Genomic DNA, 18,772 nt, shown 5'->3' on the forward strand with positions numbered 1-18,772 from the left:
GATGATAGGCATGCTTTTCATCACCTTTGGCAATGAGTCCAGCATAAGTCCCAGCCTCTCAGCCCAGCCCACGCTGCTCACTGCCCTTGCAGTGGCCCTGATACAGCTTTATTTTGAGCCAGACTGAGTCAACTGGATCAACTGATCTGGAATTTGGTGCAATGTCAAGCCTTTGTTTTTTTTTTCCTTCAAAACACTTTGAACAGTACCATAAGTTCCAGGTTGCTGAGACCCAGGGGGGCCCTGGGGCGCTTTCGCCATCCTGAGGATGAGCAGCACCCAAAGCCCAGCCACCTGCTTGTAGGTCAGGGCCAAGCAGAGCTTTCCCAGGAGCTCTAATGTGGCAAAACTATCTTAGGTCGTGTTTATGTAAAGCTGCGCAGTAAAGGTGCTCGTATACTGTTGTCACCTTATAACCCATGTAATCTTACATGAACTTTTAAAGGCATATATGTTTGTGATTGACCCCAAAATCCTGTGGGGCCAAGCAGCACTGTAGGTGCGTTAGCTCAGTTCTGAAACAGCGGTGTGCTCTTCCTACACACATCCTCAGAGATACCTGCAGTGCATAACCAATCTATAATTGGTTATGTCAGGTCTACTGCAAAACACTACAGAAATGATACTTCTTCCAGGAACAACTGAATTTGGTAATTTCCAAGTCATGTCATTTGTTTCTGAAGTTGAGGTCCTGTTTCCATGCTACAGTGGCCTTACACATCAGTAATGCAGGACTGGGCACTATGCATGGGCAGCCTGTCATCTGAGTTGAGAAGTGGATACATTGAAAAGGTGATTCACCCTCAGATGAGTCACTACTCAAGTGTGCCTGTTCCTCACCACTGACAGTAAAGAAAATCTGGATAAATAGCTCAGAGATGTCTATACTGCAGCTTTACAAAACACCTGAAAGCAATCTGGCTGATGACTTTGTAACTTACTGAGAGAGGATGCTGAGCTTCTGGGCTACTTGAATAAGCAGAAAGCCATTCTTAAAACTAATATTCTACATTTTAATTTAGCGCTCATGCAGCAATCCCAAATCCAGATTGTTGGCTAAGCAGTATCTCAGGATGCCTAAATCCCACAGTTCGTGCTTTCTGTCTTTATCCGTGTGTAACAGAACCACCGCCCAGCTTGCAAGACTGCCAGGAGGAATTTGGAGAAGGGTGCTTGCAGGCCAGGCTTAAGATGTATTGGCAACACTGGCATGTGGGCAGTTTACAGAGACCACAGCCTAATTTTGGCTGTAACCGCTACTGCTGTTGAAGTCTCATTATGCACTGGTGTTTGCATGCAAATGGAGCAGAGGCTGTACCGTTTAATTACATCTACAGCAGTGGATATGTCCCATCATGTCTAAGGCTACAAGCCTAATTTGAAACCCTCTTTGCTCAAGAGCAGGTAACCCCACCCTTGGCCCTCTTTGCTTTTAGGAGTGCATGAAGCTATTGAGTTGTTTTAGAGAATTTCAGTGTGCAGCATAAAGGCTTGAGAGCTGAAGCTGCCCTGAAAGTGAAAAATGATAGTGTGATGCAAATTGAATTGTACCACTGCATCTTTTAATTTCGGGGAGACTGAACTGAAGGTGAAGATTGTATGTGGTGCAGACTAGCAAAGAGCTGTGGAGTTTTCTGACTCATTGCAGGCTTCACGCATTTGAAAAATCACTGTTCAAGACACCTGAGCAATGAATACACAGTGCTTTTAATATCTTGTCTGCTCAGGTGGCTGCTTGCTCCCTGTCCCCCCCGAGATTCCTGATGTCTTGTTCTCGAGCCTCAATCTACACCTAAACGTTTCACAAAGAAGAGTAGCAATTTGTCAGTTTTCTATGTATTCAGGTAGGACAGTTGAACAAAATACCCCAGTCAGTCATAAGCCAAAACCTCCTGGATTCCTTCTCTGTCTTGGAGTAATTCAGCCTGTCCTCATGCCTCAGCAGGTAGTTACGAGATGCCTCTGCTGTGAGGAATGCTGGTTTCAGAGGCCCCTGCTGTCTTTCACCCTGTACTGCAGTCTCTCCCTGCCCCTGTGAAATAATTTGATTTTAAACTAACTGTACAATAAAACATTTCCACGATCCATCGTGCAACATGGGCACCAAGCAGTGTGACAGGGGCACAGGCTGCATCTGAGAGCACAGAACTGGAGATTTTAATGTAATTTTGCTACCACAGCCAATATATCATATAGTTTTTCTGCCCTGGGACCCTCAGCTGTGGTATCATAGAATGCTTTGGGTTGGAAGGGACCTTAAAGACCATCCATTTCCAACCCCCTGACATGGGCAGGGACACCTCCCACTGGATCGGGTTGCTCAGAGCCTCATCCAACCTGGCCTTGAACACCTCCAGGGATGGGGCATCCATGACCTCTTTGGACAACCTGTTCCAGTGCCAGTAGCTGAGTAGCTGACCATCATCTCAAGTGTTCTGTATGTGTGCAATGCTTAAATTTGTACCTTGGAGGCTCATGCTAGAGGAAATGTTGAGAACATGGTGACTGTAAAGGAGCATGGAATGGTACCTACAGGATGTCACAGAGCAGAGACAGTTCGTTGTTAATGTCATCTTCTAATGTCATCTCTTTTCTTCTTTTACTTTCAGTGTGGAAACAGTCAATGATGGGCAGTTTCATAGTGTGGAACTCGTGATGCTGAATCAAACTCTGAACCTGGTGGTGGACAAGGGGACTCCCAAGAGTCTAGGAAAACTCCAGAAACAGTCCTCTGTCAGCTTCAACACACCCCTCTACATTGGAGGTACAGTGAGTTACTCTTAACTTTGAGATTCTCAGAAGCACCCTCAGGAGCATCTGCCACCCTATGGAGAGCACTCTCCGTGGGGGGGAAACAAGCAGGTGGCCTTTCCCCTCTCCCAGAGGTTGCTTCCCTGCACAGAGAGCCTGGAAACCACACCTCTGCTGTTCTGCTTCGCACCCCATAGTCCACCAGCACCCCACAGCAGACCAGGGAAGTTAACCTCAGCACTGCACACACAGTTTCTGTGTTACACAGCCACGGCAAGAGCAATCAGTCTGTCATTTCTAAAGCTTCCAGAACCATCTAGCACCAAGATGATGTGGTTGAAGAATACAATGACAGTATTGCCAACAGTACAGTAATGGCAAAAAAAACCCAAAGCAATAGTCGATAGGCTTAAATAGACCACAAATGTATTTCTGCTAGGAAGTCTATACAGTTCTAAAAATTTGGTGTGGGGATTAAAACTTCCAAACCATATTAACACACAAGCTGACTTAAGAACTTCCTGGGTAATAGTTTTCTCACGGGAAACTGAAGCCAAAGCTTCACTATGAGAAAGATAATAGAGTTTACCAAACTTCAGTTAAGAAGCTTTTTCCCATTCAGTAGTGAATTTGGAGTAAGGAGGAGCCAAGTGGGGTGGAGAACAGTGCCCAGAATAATGAGCATCCCACTGGTTAGATGTCTGGGGATGAAGGACAGAATGAAGGCTGCGCTTTGCTCAATTGATTTGGTTTTGCCAGACCCCCCCCACCCCCGCCCAACTCTATCCTAGTCTGAATGTTGAAATCTCTCCCTTGTAGTGACATGGAGTTCTTGATTTTGTAGTCAGCTTACTCTAAATACAAAAGGCAGCAGAAGAATAATAGACTCAGAAAGTCTTGGGGATTTTTCTAACCAGATCATTGAAGCCAATAGTAGAAACTCTTACCAACTTCCCTTGGTGCTGGTTAAGCCTTTTGTAAATAATTCCCTTTAATAAGACTGTTCTAAACCCTGAATATTGCCCTTGTAATCAGAAAATTGGCTAATCTTGCTTTGTACAGAGCTGAATTTTTGTAATCGGTTCCTATTAAGAATGTCACAGGCTGTTAAAGAGCATCATGCATCAAAGATAATCTTCTGGTGAAGCCATCACAGTTTCTCCCTCTAGCACAGCATTAAAGATACCAACTCATAGCAGTTTACACACGGGGAACTTAGAAAGTAATCACATGGAAAAGGTTTGTTAATGGATGAGCACTGTGGATCAATACCAATTCTCCAAAGGTACCTACAAAAATGAATGCACAAAGACCCGAAATGAAGGACTGTTGGAGAGCTGGAGTCCTGGGCTCAGTGGAGACTTTTTTTATTGCCTGTTAAAATTCTTCTTGCTTCTTTCTACATGTAACATTCTCTGCATGTAGCCTCTCTGCATGTAGCTTTCCCATAGATGCCAGCTCCCCTTCTACTTCAGAGTGTTTAGTTTAAAGGAATTGATTAAATTACCCTGGAGCAATTGTTCCTCACCTACACTAAGCTTTAAGACAGACCTGAGCCTTCATGTGTCCACAGTTTTGCCCATCTCTCCAAATACACCACCTGCTCTAGCAGCTTTCCTCCTAACACATGGTTAAAGTAAGATGCTGTTTTGTTTTAAAACCACCTTTAACACTGGAGTTATTTATGGCTACCAAACTCAGAGGCCTTGTGCAGCTGAAAAGTGAAGCGCTTCCCAAGCCATGACAGTGGGAAGGCGTGACACAACACCCAAAAGAATCTGAAGGCCATCTGAGCATGGGGACTCTTCCAAGGTGGAGGGTGCTTGTCACAAAGACTTGGCCGGGACCCCTGAAGCTCTGCTCTCTCTCCAGAGTTCTCCCGCACTGATTTCCACGGGGTGCACTCTTAGCCCTCCCTGTCTTAGCGCTGTCACTTAGGAATGCCTAACTCTCTTGCTGTACCCCAGAGGTGGTAGCTACCTGCTGGCCAGGAAAGACATTCTTAAACCTTTCAAAAGGATAATTTCTATTCAAATGTACACAGAGGGAGCTTTATGTAAGGATGAGAACATGTGGACATTGGCCAAATAAATGGGCTTTTTTCTTTTTTTCTCATACTTTTTATGTAAGCTTGGGAAGTTCTTTTTTTTTCCAGAAAGAGGACAGCAAGACTGTGCTGCCATAGAAAGGTCCTATGCAAATTAATCTTTTAAAGATTATTAGGGGCTGTGAGAAAAAAAAATTATTGCAATTATAATTTATGTACTATCATTGTAACTGTGAGTGAACCTCCTCTTTTGGTTTTTATCTGAAGGGATCCCAACCTCAACTGGATTATCTTCACTGCGCCAGGGTGCAGATAAGACACCAAATGGTTTCCATGGATGTATTCACGATGTCCGCATCAATAACGAGCTGCAGGATTTCAAGGATTTGCCACAGCAGTCACTAGGAGTTCTTCCTGGGTGCAAATCTTGTAACATCTGCAAGCACGGTATTTGCCGGTCCCTAGAGAAAACAAGTGTGATTTGTGAATGTCACCCCGGCTGGACGGGCCCCCTGTGTGACCAGGAAATTGGAGACCCGTGTCTTAACCACAAGTAAGCTCAAACGGATGCTGACGGGTGGGCGGCAGCTTTATAGCTAATGCATATTTCACATTTCATCTTGTAAAACCACATCTGACTATCTCTGGAGGTGCTGGGTTCCCACATGAAATTACTGACAGTTGTGTGTCAGCATCCATGGCAACTCTCCATTTCCACTATTTGTTCTGATGTTGCACACTTTCCAAACGAGCTCTTTGTCCTGGAGGAGCTAAGGTGTTAATACTACAGGTCACGCTTTCAGCTGCGACTCCACATTAAAACACAAACCCTCCTGTTAGTGGGGATGGGTTACGTCTGACCTGTACTTGCCCAGAGCAGAGTGACCTGTGAGCAGGAGGAAGACATTTTAGGGATATGTTCATATATTCACCGTATCCAAACTAAGTCCATGAAGACCTTCATGCATTCCAGTGTGAACAGTTTTAAATTTCCCAACTAGCTGACCGAAGTATTACACCGAAACACCCCTTTAAAGTGTGAGTTTAAAGGATAGCGTGGAGTTGCACGCAAAGGGAGTGTAAAGCGTTCACAGTTCAAAGGCTCAATAACCACGACTCCATCAGAAACATGGGATGAATAGCTTACTTATGGCAAGGACATGAGGAAGCAGTCCAAGGCAGACCAGCAGCCTGCATAGTTCAGTGCTGTTTCATGAGCAGATGGAAGTGCTTTTGTTTTAGAAGCTACTTTGGTTGCACTGTCTGTGGAAGGGGCTTTTCACAAGTACATACTTCTGACAGGTAAATTGACTCAGCAAATAATCACTCTCTAAAGGGCAGAAATTTAACCATTTTAAACTTGTTTCTGGGTCTAATTCTGCAAAGTACCAACCCCTGGAAGGTGTTGAGAAGCATCTGGCAGTTCACAAGGTGTGAAGACCCAAGTGAAGAAACACACAGAGACCCAAATATGTCCATGAATTTCCAACGCCAGCATGAAGCTGTTGTGGTTGGACAATAAAAAATAGGGGAGTTCCAGATGTTTACTTCATGAGGGATTGTTACTCTCGTAATTTAAGGAGGGTGATGCAATCAGGAAAGTAGCCCTCTCGATAAGGAAAGTAGCTATAGGTGGTTTTGATGCTCGCATACTGTCCCACCTTTTGTTAAATCACTTCGGCCTTTTGGAGTTGTCTCCTTAAAGCTGAACCCTTTGTGTTCAGGGCAGTGCGGTGCCCTGCTGGCAGGTGAATGCTTCAACACTCACAGATTAACCTCTGCGAGGAAATGCAATCATAAGGAACAGGTAGTTGATGATAACAAGAGTTACTACCCAAGCACTCTTCTGGTTAGTGGGGCAGAAAACACTACTTTAGACTATGACTTACCTTATTACAGTATTTTGCATGTCTTTACCTGACTGAAACTGTTTTTATTATTTGTGCTTTTTAGTACAACGCTTTAAAATGAAATGTACGAGGCTCCAACAATAGCAGGGAACAATTTTAAAGTACCAGCAAGAAAGTAAATTAAAAAAAGATAAATACATGGGCCTATGTCAAGTAGGACCTGTTATAGCAAAGGTTTATAAGCCCTGAGCAATTTTGTCCTGGCTGGATAATGTCCTGTCCTCAGTCCATTCCATGTCTGTCCCTGTCCCAGAAATGGGGATGGTGTCAGAGAACCTGCTATGAAGCAGTGGGGGGGAACTCTTCAACTGCCACTGCCCGTGAATAAGCCTGTGCATAGGTCTTCCACAAGCACCTTCTTTTATCACACTGTTTTTCATCACCTGATACTATTTGCAAAGTAATTCTGCTAGGGAAGCCTGGGCACGCAGCTTGATTGTTGGCCCTTAGTCCCACGTGCCGATGCTGTAAATGTCAGCTGTCTTGCGTGGATGCCAAGTGTTGGTCCATGCTCACAGAGGAGCCTAATATGTTTCAAAGACATCACAAATTCTATAAGTGTTCTCTGAATGTTATCCAGTATTCACTGGAAATTCACGTTTTCTTCAGTGTTTGACACTGAACTGCTGTTTTTGGATTAGTATCCTGGAATTAAATGGGCAGAAATGCCAAAACCAACCATCTATGGGAAAAGGAACTTTCACGTCTAACACGGGCCACCTCTAAACACTTCTCTTTCTCCAGGTGTCTGCATGGAAAGTGCATGGTGGCCAATGTTGCTTACACGTGTAAGTGCATGGAGGGCTACACTGGCATGTACTGTGACAAGAAGAACAACTCCTCAAATCCCTGCAGGATTCTGAAATGCAACCACGGGCAGTGTAGAATATCTGAGCAGGGGGAACCTTACTGCGAATGCGATCCTAACTACAGCGGAGAACATTGTGACAGAGGTACGCTTGGCCATGGGGTCCAGAATGCTGGGCTGCTGCATTTGTTTCATACCTTTGTTTTACCTCTCTTCTGTGGATTCGTAAATGGTGAATAGTAGAATATAAAACTAAGTCAGCCTCGGCAGAGCAATACAGGGAGGAGAAAAGAACCGCATAACAGCTAACTAGCTACTATCCAAACCTATGGAAAGAGGGACATCTGTAGCCAAGGGTTTTTATCCTCCTCCTGAGTCCTCAAGGTTTGCTGCTCCCAGGATTCTGGTGGACTGTTCAAAGGAGAGGTTGTTGTGAAGTCTGTCCTCAGGAAGCAGTGATCAGTTAACTGCAGTGCATACCAAGATGACAGGAGCAGGAACTAGAAGGCAGGAGGTACCGCTCATCTGATGTGGCAGTACAGATTCTCAGCGCACTCCCTCTGATAGAGCTGGGCAGGTTTCCTGGGGAGTCCCACAGATGATGCTGGACTTTCCCATGAGAGCAGGGCCCCAACTTTTCTGCCCTGGCCTGGAAAGACTCACCGGAAACTCAGTGAGTTCTAACTTCATCACTTCTGCCTTTTATTGTTCCTGCACAGAAGGGAGGAGCAGGCTTGTAGGATTTTTATTTAAGTTGTCCCTTTCCTGTGAATGAACCACAGACTTTCCAAATTACGCACTCATACAGACTCACCATAACGTATGTGGCTGCTGCAAAGCGACTGCCGAACAGCATAGACATTGTCAGGTATTGCAGATTGCTAATGTCACAGAGCAGGCTGACCTTTGATCCTGAGAAGCAGACATAGGAAAACTAATTCATATTTTGCATGAGTGTTGCAGGAGTCAACACTCAACATTCATTAAAGCCCTTCCAGAACTGCTGATCAAAGCCAGCAGGCCTGCTTGGGCTCTGCCTTGTGCCGGATATTACACGTTTGTGTAACACAGGCTCTGTTTTGATAGTAGGTACAAAGCAGTAAAGGATTAAGGTCCTGCTCATGCCATCTGTTTGCCTTGAATATCATTACATGTACAGGGCTCTCTCCTGATTGTTTGGGCAAAATAGTTATCACATTTTTTTTCTTTTACTTGTCTGTTGTCTTACCAGAGAACCTCTGCCAAGGAGAGATAATTCGAGAAGTAGTCCGTAAGCAGCAGGGCTACACATCATGTACCACTGCCTCCAAAGTACCCCGCCTGGAATGCCGTGGCAGCTGCAGCAACGGGCAGTGCTGCGTTCCTCTCCGGAGCAAACGGCGGAAATACTTCTTCCAGTGTGTGGATGGCTCCACCTTCACGGAAGAACTGGAGAGACATGTGGAATGCGGCTGCTCAAAATGCTTATAAGCCATTCTCCAGTCTCTTGCCACTTTAATCGACTCATAAGCGCTATCAAAACAGGACCTATTTACTTTCAGAGTGAAGAAGAAGAAAAGAATTATTAAGTATATTGTAAAATAAACAAAAAATAGAACTTATTTTTATTATGGAAAGTGACTATTTTCATCTTTTATTATATAAAGTATCGCACCACTTTGGGTATATGTATCATATAGTGAGTTATTTTTACCATGAAACTTTTTTAACAGTTGTAAGAAAAAAAAATTCAAAAGTTAAAAGTTTAAAAAAAAATATAAAGAAAACATAGCCTAACAGGAAAAGTGTGGGGGTGACGTTATTTGTATGCACAAAGAATGAGTGTGAAGGCGTTCCAAGGACCTGCCACTGAACTGATAGGGGCTGAAGAAATCTCCGAGGCTCCAAGTAGGTCTAAGAGAGCGGACCCCCACGCCTGACAGCCATCTCGCCTGCTCAAGCGCCCCAAGAAAGCCTCCCCCTCGGTCCCTCGCTCTGCCCAACACTGCCAACGCTGTTTTGTTCCTGTACAGTGGCTCCGCTTGCTGTTCTTGAACTGGTTCCCTATAGCACGTAGGCACTGCCGTGGCTTGAGGCTAACTACATTATTTGACTAGTGTAATACTATAATACATTTTTTGCTGTGTATGCTGTATTTATCTGTGTTCACAATATATTCTTCAGAAACTGTATGCACAGGCAGCTTTATCCAAAAGAAGGGGACGCAGGGAAAGGAAGTGGGGAAATATATGTTGCTTTGGGAAATTTGGGGGCAAAATGTGAAGTAAGTGCTAAGTAATGCCTAATAAATGACATAGTACTTTTGTGTAAACTCCTCAGCTATGTTATTTCCCAAGTTTGTGCCTTCTTGCTCCCAGCCTTGAGCCCTTTTTTGTATATGAAATATAAGGAATGCACTGCTACATAGTTTTGTCACGCCTTGACACTTTAACTTGCAAAGGTTTTAAAGACATGAAAATACTGCAGGTGCCAGAATATACCTGCAAAGTCATGGCTGTTATTCCCAGTCACTTGAGCCATGGGTGTAAGCTGGGCTGCAGCTGCTTGTTCATCCACACTCCAGTACCTGGCAGCTGCCTACTTTTCCACAGCTTTTTAAACGAGCAGAAGTTGCACTATGTCCATGTGAAGGTATTCAGTCAACTTTTGTCCACCTTAGAAGCTCTCTCTTCTCTGCACAAGGAGAGACGTCGCAGCTCCAGCCTGTCCTGTTCTTGCATTTGGTGTGAACTGACCAATTCAGCCAAAGCTTTTCCATCTGCATTGCTTCAGGTCCTGCACTTGTGTCTCCCAAAGGACTCCCATTAACTTTTGCTGTGCTCAGAGCAAATGCTGAATAGGAAACGGGAATCAACACAGGGATAAGATCACACTGTGAACGTGAGGCAAAATTTGACTCTGGAAGTGATTATGACTTTTGGAGGGTTTCAGCAAGACTACCTTTCAGTAAATACTTGCAAAGGGTACCCGGGATACCTTGAAGTTTCTCTTACTAGAAGTTTCAAACATACCTGTCAACAACTGTTTCATTGTTAGTGTAATTTATTTCTTTCCCTAATATAGCAAGTGTTATGGTCCTTCCTTCAGTTTCTCTGTCTCCAAGAGAGGTGAAGTCAGAGAGGATTCCTAGCAGCCATAAGCTCCTTTTGGGAATGCTCACTGGTTCCACTAAAAAGATTTCAGATTGGGAGTTCAGCAAAGGATGAGTAAGAAAGCTGAATTAAATAAAGAGGCTTTTGTTTGACTGGGCTTTGGAAAGATGCAAGGAATGCCACTCTGCCATGACAAGTATATATGTTTATTTCCCGTTAAGAAGTGACCATCCAACCACTATGCAACCAGAAAGCTCTAACGTGCTTAGCATTCGGCTGCGTCCATCTCTCCTTAGCTGCAGCAGTTCATTCGTGGTTCTTTACTACCAGAGCAACTAGAGCAGAAAGGACTGATCCAATATCATAGCCGTATCACACAATAAATATCAGTATGTGGAGCTTGCAATCGGTGAAACACAAACTGGTAGCTAGTTAATGGGCCAAACTCTGATGGAAACAGTGCAGCTCAAAACTCACCTTGGTTTCAAGTACTATGGGCTGCTTTTTATTTTGAATATAATGCCAAAGGTCACAGCAGCTGGAGTTTGTGGTGTAATAAAACTCACCCAAACTCATAACCTACAGGTTTTAAAAACTTGTGCAGATGCTTGTGCAACTATGTGGCTGGCACACCACTGCCATTAACATTAAACACTTAAAACACTTTAACTTTTAAAGAAGCAGCTGCTCTGGTGCCAGGCAGAAGAAATCCAGACTGAGCAGTGGCTTACAAGCCAAGGTGTGCTCTGCTGCACAATTTGCAGCCGCTCCTCTGCCAAGGCTTGCAGAAACATGGCCCCTCTTGAACACACCCCAAAACTGTGTTCATTTTGTCCCTGGAGAAGCAACTTGTACAAGAAGAGAGGTTACGTTTACTCGTGGCCTCGCACCTGCTGGAGGGTGCTTTAAAAGGAATGACCTTGACTGGCAAAGCAAAAGCCATCAACATCTTGTTAACACATCACTCTGGGATTTATTTAAGCAACCACGCAGCAAGGCTGGCCCTGTTCTTGGCCCTTTTCTGTCATGGCACTTCAACATCGGGATGAACAACTAAGAATATCTATTTTGTAACCCAATGATGCAATTTTTGTATGCTTTTAGGCAGCACTTGCCATTGGATAGTGATGCTTTATGTCAGTGATTCTCTGACTTGCTATAGAATTATTTTATGTTAAGAAGAAAATAAAAAGCATTCAGATGTGCCAAAAATGTGAGGTTAACTGAAGTGTGATTAGCTCTGAAAGTTCCTCTGTAACCTGCCTAATGTCACAATAGATTTCAGGAGCTGCGGGTACAATGCAGTAGTTTTTACCTCTGTAAAGTTTTAATATAAAGTGAAGAAAGAAGCTTACCCTTAAAATAATGGCAATGCAGACTGGTGTGAACTGATGTATTTTATTAATAGATTCTCATTGTGATGTAAGTTTAAATAAATTGTTGGGTTATGGAAGACTGTAATATACTTTGTGCTGCAAATTTTTTCTATGTGTATCAAGTCTGACCTTTTAGAGTACATGAGAGAGCTCTGGAAAATGATGGAAGGGACTACATGCATTCCTCTTGGACAAATCTAGTCAGAGAGTGTCCGTAGTTAAATGTAGTGGGAACAGTGGTCACGTACCGCTAGGGCATCACAACCTAATCTTCTAGGAGTCTTACACGCACAGATGAATCAAGTAAGCCACCTAGTTTTTAAGCCTAGGCATTTCCTTCAATGAAATCAATGAAATACTTTATTTGCTGCCCTTTTTTTTTTTTAACTGTTTGAGAAAGGCCTGCAGCAAAATACACTCATTAACTAATGATAGAATAAATGAAGAAATACTGGGAATTGGGGTCAGAGGAGGTCTGACTGAAGAAATGGAAGTCACTCAGCCAACAGCAGATGACAGGGATCTCATGATGTCCTGACACACACGTATTCCAAATTTGCTGCCACACCTCTGTAGCTGATGATTATTGCTGACCCCAGTGTAACAGATCTCTTCTGTTCATTGTTTTCCAGTATTAGCATAGAATAAAACAAAGCTCCCACCTACTCCTCAGCCTTCCCTCACCCATGCCCCTGTGTAACACTCACATATTGCTAATTATGATTCAAACTACAGCCCTTAGAGTTGCCTTTGCCATTCCATGCAAAACCAGTGACGGCACTCAGCCAATAAAAAACGCTCAACCTTAATGAGCATCATTAAGCCTGAACTGTGAAGGTTAATTATACAATTGTAGCAGATGGTAGCATTTTCACCTAAAGCAAACCCAGCTGAGCCCACTAAAAAAAGCGAGGGGGAACTGTTCAAATATTTCTAGGCACCTGCTGAAGGAAGTGGTTTTCACAACAGTTATTTGTATTGCTTGTTGCTTTGCAGCGCGTGTGTTCCTTGGTGAGCTCTCAAGCAACCACAGCACAAGGATAAAATCCTCATTTGTGCTCCTGCTTGCAGTGCTCCAGCTAATGCTTTTTAGCCACTGGTCTGAGGCAAACAATGCTAAGAAACTGTCTATCCTGCGTTCCTTTGTCTTAGTCTTTTCTAGTCATCAGGAACCACTTAGATGGTGTTGCTACTTGCAGGGTGTTGAGCTGTGGGGTTTGTGTTGTTCTTGTGGGTTCTGTCACTCTTGGTCTCTGTAATCTCTTTTAGGAGTTACTTCCCAGTTCCTTCTTCAGCTACTCAAGGCAGATCAGAGGGCCAGGCAGCCAGAAGTGGCTTCGTTCTTCAAAGCCCAAGGTGCTTATAAGCAATCCCTTCCAGTGTCATTCTGTATGTGAGCTGAGCCACAATGTTTTCCAGGATGTGCCAAATTGCTTTCAAGGACAGTTGAGGTGAACATCAAACCAAGTGCTCCAAACCAGGCCTTGGGCCCCACCGCTGAAGCAGGACAGGGGCCCCAGTACTGCCAGCCTTCAGGTTCTAAGGTGCATCCCTGCATCCTTCAGCTCCGCTAGCCAAGGCCCAGCTCTGACCCAGCTTTGTGCTGCCACTGCTCATCTCTGCCTCACAGCAGCGCCTTACTGGGCCACCCTCTGCACTGCCACTTGTGTTGGGGTCCCCAGGCAAGTTACTTCCGCCAGCTGAGGCTGCTCTCGCCCCCTTCCACTGCTGCACTTGTGGTCATTTGTGTCTGAGCTTTTAGGTACAGTCATGCAAAACACCGAGAAAGTGCAGGCAAATGCCCATCCCACCCTGGTCAGGGGTCTATCTGGGAATGGTATGGAACAGAATAGAATAGACAATTTCAGTTGGAAGGGACCTACAAGGATTATCTAGCCCAATGGCCTGACCAAGTCAAAGCATGTTATTAAGGGCATTGTCCAAATGCCTCTACAACTCCAGCACCGCTAGGAAGCCTGTTCCAGTGCTTAAGAATCCTCTTGGTAAAGAAATGCTTCCTAACGTCCAGTCTAAATGTCCCCTGGTGCAGCTTTGTACTATTCCCATGCGTCTTATTGCTGGATCCCAGGGAGAAGAGCTCAGCACCTCCCTCTCCAGGTCCCCTCCTCAAGAAGGTGCAGGGAGCAATGAGGTGTCCCTTCAGCCTCCTTCTCTCCAAAAGACAAAGACCTCAGCCACTCCTCCTAGGAATGTATATATGTGTGATACATGGACTTTCGGGGAGATTTAAACAGTTTCTTGGGTTTTCTTGATCCTGTGCCATCAACTCCCCAGCATTGTTCACGTTGTTCCCGTATGGAAGGGAGCCCCACGAACAAGTTGGAAGGGGGTCACTGCGGTCAGGAGCTCGCAGTTCATCCTAGGACTTTGCAGGAACCAGCAGCAGGGGGATGACCTTGCTGAGGCCTGTGAGACCTGAGGGTATCCAATGCTTCTTGGGCACCATCTCTCCACAGCAGTACGATTGTTACGTGTGCTCGTGCACACAGCAGCTGGTGCCTATGGACTACGGCGGCCTCAGGAGAGTGCCACGACTGCAGCATGAACGAGGCTGCTGTTGATGGCACCATTGCTACTTCCATGCTAGTACCTTATGGAATAACAACTGATTCTGTTGTTTCTGCCCTAACTCTGCTGCTCTTTGCTCACGCATGCCGAGGCATAAACACTGCATGCCTGCACAGGTCATCACCCAGCAGGGCTCTTGTAGGCTGTGATACCTGGTGTCTCTGCAAGAGAATGCAGCCATTCCTCAACCCTCAGAGCACCCTGCAGGCAGACAGAAATGCCTCAGGCAAGCAACGGAGCACATACGAGGTACAAGCAGTACTTATTAGTATAAGGAAGCTTAAACTTATACCACGACAAGTAGCGGCATCCCACAGTCTCACAAGCAGGAGGAACAGAAGCTGCTGTGAGACTTGCATAGCTTTGCATTTTGTTCCTATGTGATCTCTTGACCTCCTTTCCCAAGGCTTCTTTCCTTTCAAAGTGACGTGACACTTACGGTGGTCTGAGGATGACACTGCCTTCTCCTACTGCCTATAACTCTTGTCCCCATGGAACAAGGATCACTCCTTTCCTGTAAAGATAATCTTCTACAATTGTTGGGTCTTACCTGAGGAGGAAGAACACACATCTTACCTCAGAGATGTGTGGAAGAGGGGAAAGAGGGTTAAATGAGTCCCACAGGATCAATGATTTGTGCTCAGAGGACAGCTCAAAGCTCATGGGGATTCAGTCCATCACATTTTCAGTGGTCCGCTCTTCGAGCTAACCCTCTACCAGCAGCATTTAACCAAGCAGCTCCTCTGCCCCTGCAGAGGATGGGTGAACCTGGGTCCCTGTGCCACCCCAGGCTGCTCGCCATGTGCTGTTGTCCCATGTTCCTGCATGGAGACCTTTATCCTGCCCCACCACCTTGCCTCCAGTGCTGAGATCCAGATCCTGCACTAGAACAGGGGATAAATTCCTCCAAAGGAAGGAAAACTCGGAACTTAAGTAGAGATTTCACTACCCTGGCAAAATAGCAAGAGGCTTTGGTCCAGCACAGGGCTATTCCCTAGCCTCATCCTTGGAAACTGTTTCATCTGAAACTTAAAGATACAGCAGAGGAAATAGCACAAAGCAAACAATAAACATAAAACTTTCGCTTGAGGAAACTGAAATTTTGTGTAGTGACAGTTGACTTAAAGTCTTCACTGAGAAGGGTCGTTAGTGGCAGACAAATGACTCAGCCCTGCCTTAGCCACTTTGCGTGCAGCAAAAGGTCACAGGAACCAAATACCACACGGTGATTTACGTTGGGACTTTGCAGCACACAAGATACTATCATGCTTTTACCTAGCATGCCTTAACAGCGTGCACAGCTGGCAGTTACTATAGAGGAGCTTTAACTTCCTTATTCTAGCCCAGCTTATTTTGCATCTCTTGAACTGCCCTAGTTTCTTTTGGGTAAAGCACTCGCTGAGTTGTTGGGGGGAGGTGGTTAATTTTTTGGATTTTTTACTATGCTGAGGTAATATCAAAGCATAGTCGATGGCACTAAAAGCCAGATAGATCAAGTCAGTCATAGCAATAAATAAATGAGATTCTAATATAGCAATGAACCATTTGTAAGTAATATAGCATTCCTATAAAACCTTCTCATGTGGTTTCATCGCACACAGACACTGTATAGTCCTTTAGGATAGTTGTTAACAACTGTCACTTGGAATTGGTTACATAAATATATATGAACACATATTTATATTTCTATGTATATAGTTAATCATAAATTCTCCTCCAGATTTGTTTATTCTTACCTATGGGATTCTCAAAGCAGTGTGGTGGCTAATGTACAAATGACTGCAAAATAAAAGCGCTTATAACCTATAAATAAACTTGATCTGCAAATTAAGGAATGTTCTGAGCCTCTCATAGGCCTTTGTTAAAATTCTAGTTTGAGTTAAACCTCCACTCTGGAACAGACTAAAGACAGCTAAGAGTTGTGCCTGGTGTATTTTTTCCTATATTCTATCTTAGCTGATCACATTCAGCTAAAACATTACATCTTCTTCTGAAGCACTACTTACATAAAATTTTCAGATTTGCTGATCTTGTTTTTAATTTAACAGCCCTCAGTTCATTATGACAGAGCCCTTTATTTATTCTCATTTTTTTTACATAGGGAGATGAAATAAGAAGGTTTCCTAGAGAAGTAGCTCAAAAGGAACATCCAGTGTATTAAAATTCAGACCTTGCTCCTAAGAAACCCATGCGCAAAATATCTATTTTTGTCCTGACTTTAGTCAGATGTTAGGAAAGCAATCACCAAACCTGCACTGCTGGAAAGGAAGAGTTATAATTTTCTCAGTGAAAGGCGGGGTCAGGAAGTTTTTTGCCTGCCTTTAAAAAAAACAAAAAGAGGAATTGGACAGCTGTCAGGCTGTAACTAGGCTTTTCTTCTTTCTTCTGGGTTGCACGTCTATCTTTATTACTGACACTTCCCAGAGATTGTATTTCATTTCCTCTGGAGTAAAAAGTTGTGTAGGAAATTTGGGGTGCAGGTGCTGGAAAAAAAAAATTGCCTCGGGATCAAGGTAGAGAACAAACTCACTGCAGATCTGCTTTCCCCAACCTCACCAGAGATGCCTGCATGACACCAGACAGCTCGTTTTACACAAAGCATCCCACACTGCATAGTCCGGTGATGCACAGGAAATTAAAGACTCCATCTTACGATCACAGTGTATCTTTATGAATGGGCACAAGTTAACTTCCAGGTAGCAGCTAGATTCATGCATTTCATAACACGTAGGTAGATGCTTGTGTTTAAAATTTCAATAGTAAACTACAATGCAGTGAAAAACTGCGAAGCTGCACCAAAATTTCCTCTTGTTAAGAATTACACACAGGAATTTCCACAATTACATGTGGCTTACAGGAAGAGAGAAGTTCTGCAGCTTTGTTACTACATTCTCAACTTCCTTTAAAGGACAAGAAGTAAACATTCAGAAGATTCCAGAGTAAGTTCCCCAAATACAGGCATTTCAGAAAGGAAACATGATAAAAGGGAGATGGCGTCCACATGAGCTTTTTGGCTTTTTTTCAGGTAGGATTCTGGATGAAAATGAAGATGAAATCCTTTTTATGACAGGTTTTAGAATGAGACCCAACAAAATACCAGTGCTCAAAGCAGATGCAGAACTCTGAAATGAGGAACCTGAGTCCCTCATCATGCACAAAGGTGGCCAGCATGGGGAGCAAAGCGCTGCTGGACCTACTGGGCAGGAACCGAGGGCAGGCTGACAGATAAAATCTGCCATTATAGCAAGGTTATAAGCAAACACTGTTCTCTTCTGGGCTCCTACATCCAAAATCCTTTCCCAACAGAAGGCAGTGACTGGGACTAGGCAAAGTTTAGTTGTTATAGGGTAATAGATTTTTTTATATGTATTTAGGGGCAGTGGGGGAATGGAGGATGGAGAGACAGTGGCTCCTGTTCCTACACAATAGGTCAGTGAGTAAACCACTTGTCCAGGAAGCTGATGATTTAGTCTTTCTTCCATTTATGAAGTGTGGCTTCAACAGAGACTTTTGCAGCACTCCAGACACACCAGGAAAACAGCTTCTAAGACAGCGCTGATGCTCAAATCCTCCTTCTGGACCATAGCGTTTAGATCCACCCTAGATCACAGTGGAATCATGTGACACTGAATCACAGAGGATGGCAGAGGGGGAAATGGCTGGCTGCTGCATCATGAGTCCTTGCTGGAAAACTTGAGGTAGTGAGCACGTCAGAGACCTCACCATGTCCTGCCACCATCACCTGGCTTCCCTCCAGCCGCCCATAGCAAGGAGAAGGTCTCCACAACCCTCCTAACGGGGCATTGCAGTCAGCCTGTGCGAGGTGAGACCTTCCAAGAGCTGAACTTACTCGTGTAGTTATAGAGAGCAGGCACCAGCAAATAAAAGGAGTGATTGCCTAAATTACTTCTGGTGTGTCATTGTGTGTGAGCACCTCCAGTGAGAGCCAGGGGAAATGACAAAGAAAATTCAGCTCCCTTTTGTATCTACTGACAAAGTGCGTTCATGTGGTGCTCACCTCGGGAGCCAAGCAGAGGCTGAACACGGGACAGCTGGGAGTGACACACTGGTGGCACTGCAGCAGCTGCCAGGGCAGCACAGACCTTCTCTTCCCCTGTGTCCTCTTTGGAAGAACCCTCTCTTTGTGTCCTGCTTCCATACAACATCCGATGGTGGTGAGGTGGCATCGATGGCTCTGG

The 18,772-nt window shown here is 44.5% G+C and overlaps 1 protein-coding gene across 2 annotated transcripts in view; it reads left to right on the forward strand.

Annotated features, from left to right (window-relative positions):
- The window catches only part of SLIT3 (slit guidance ligand 3), a 518,194-nt gene extending 506,136 nt beyond the window's left edge, over positions 1 to 12,058 (forward strand). For both annotated transcript variants that reach the window (XM_009570808.2, XM_054079464.1), the window contains 4 exons: positions 2,610 to 2,764; positions 5,066 to 5,351; positions 7,453 to 7,661; positions 8,748 to 12,058. In XM_009570808.2, coding sequence (XP_009569103.2) covers positions 2,610 to 2,764; positions 5,066 to 5,351; positions 7,453 to 7,661; positions 8,748 to 8,986 — 889 coding nt within the window. In that variant the 3' untranslated portion in view covers positions 8,987 to 12,058. The remainder of the gene's footprint in view (positions 1 to 2,609; positions 2,765 to 5,065; positions 5,352 to 7,452; positions 7,662 to 8,747) is intronic.
- Positions 12,059 to 18,772: the final 6,714 nt, after the last annotated feature.

The sequence above is a fragment of the Cuculus canorus genome, chromosome 14 (genome assembly GCF_017976375.1).
Source record: "Cuculus canorus isolate bCucCan1 chromosome 14, bCucCan1.pri, whole genome shotgun sequence".
In the NCBI taxonomy this organism is placed as follows: domain Eukaryota; kingdom Metazoa; phylum Chordata; class Aves; order Cuculiformes; family Cuculidae; genus Cuculus; species Cuculus canorus.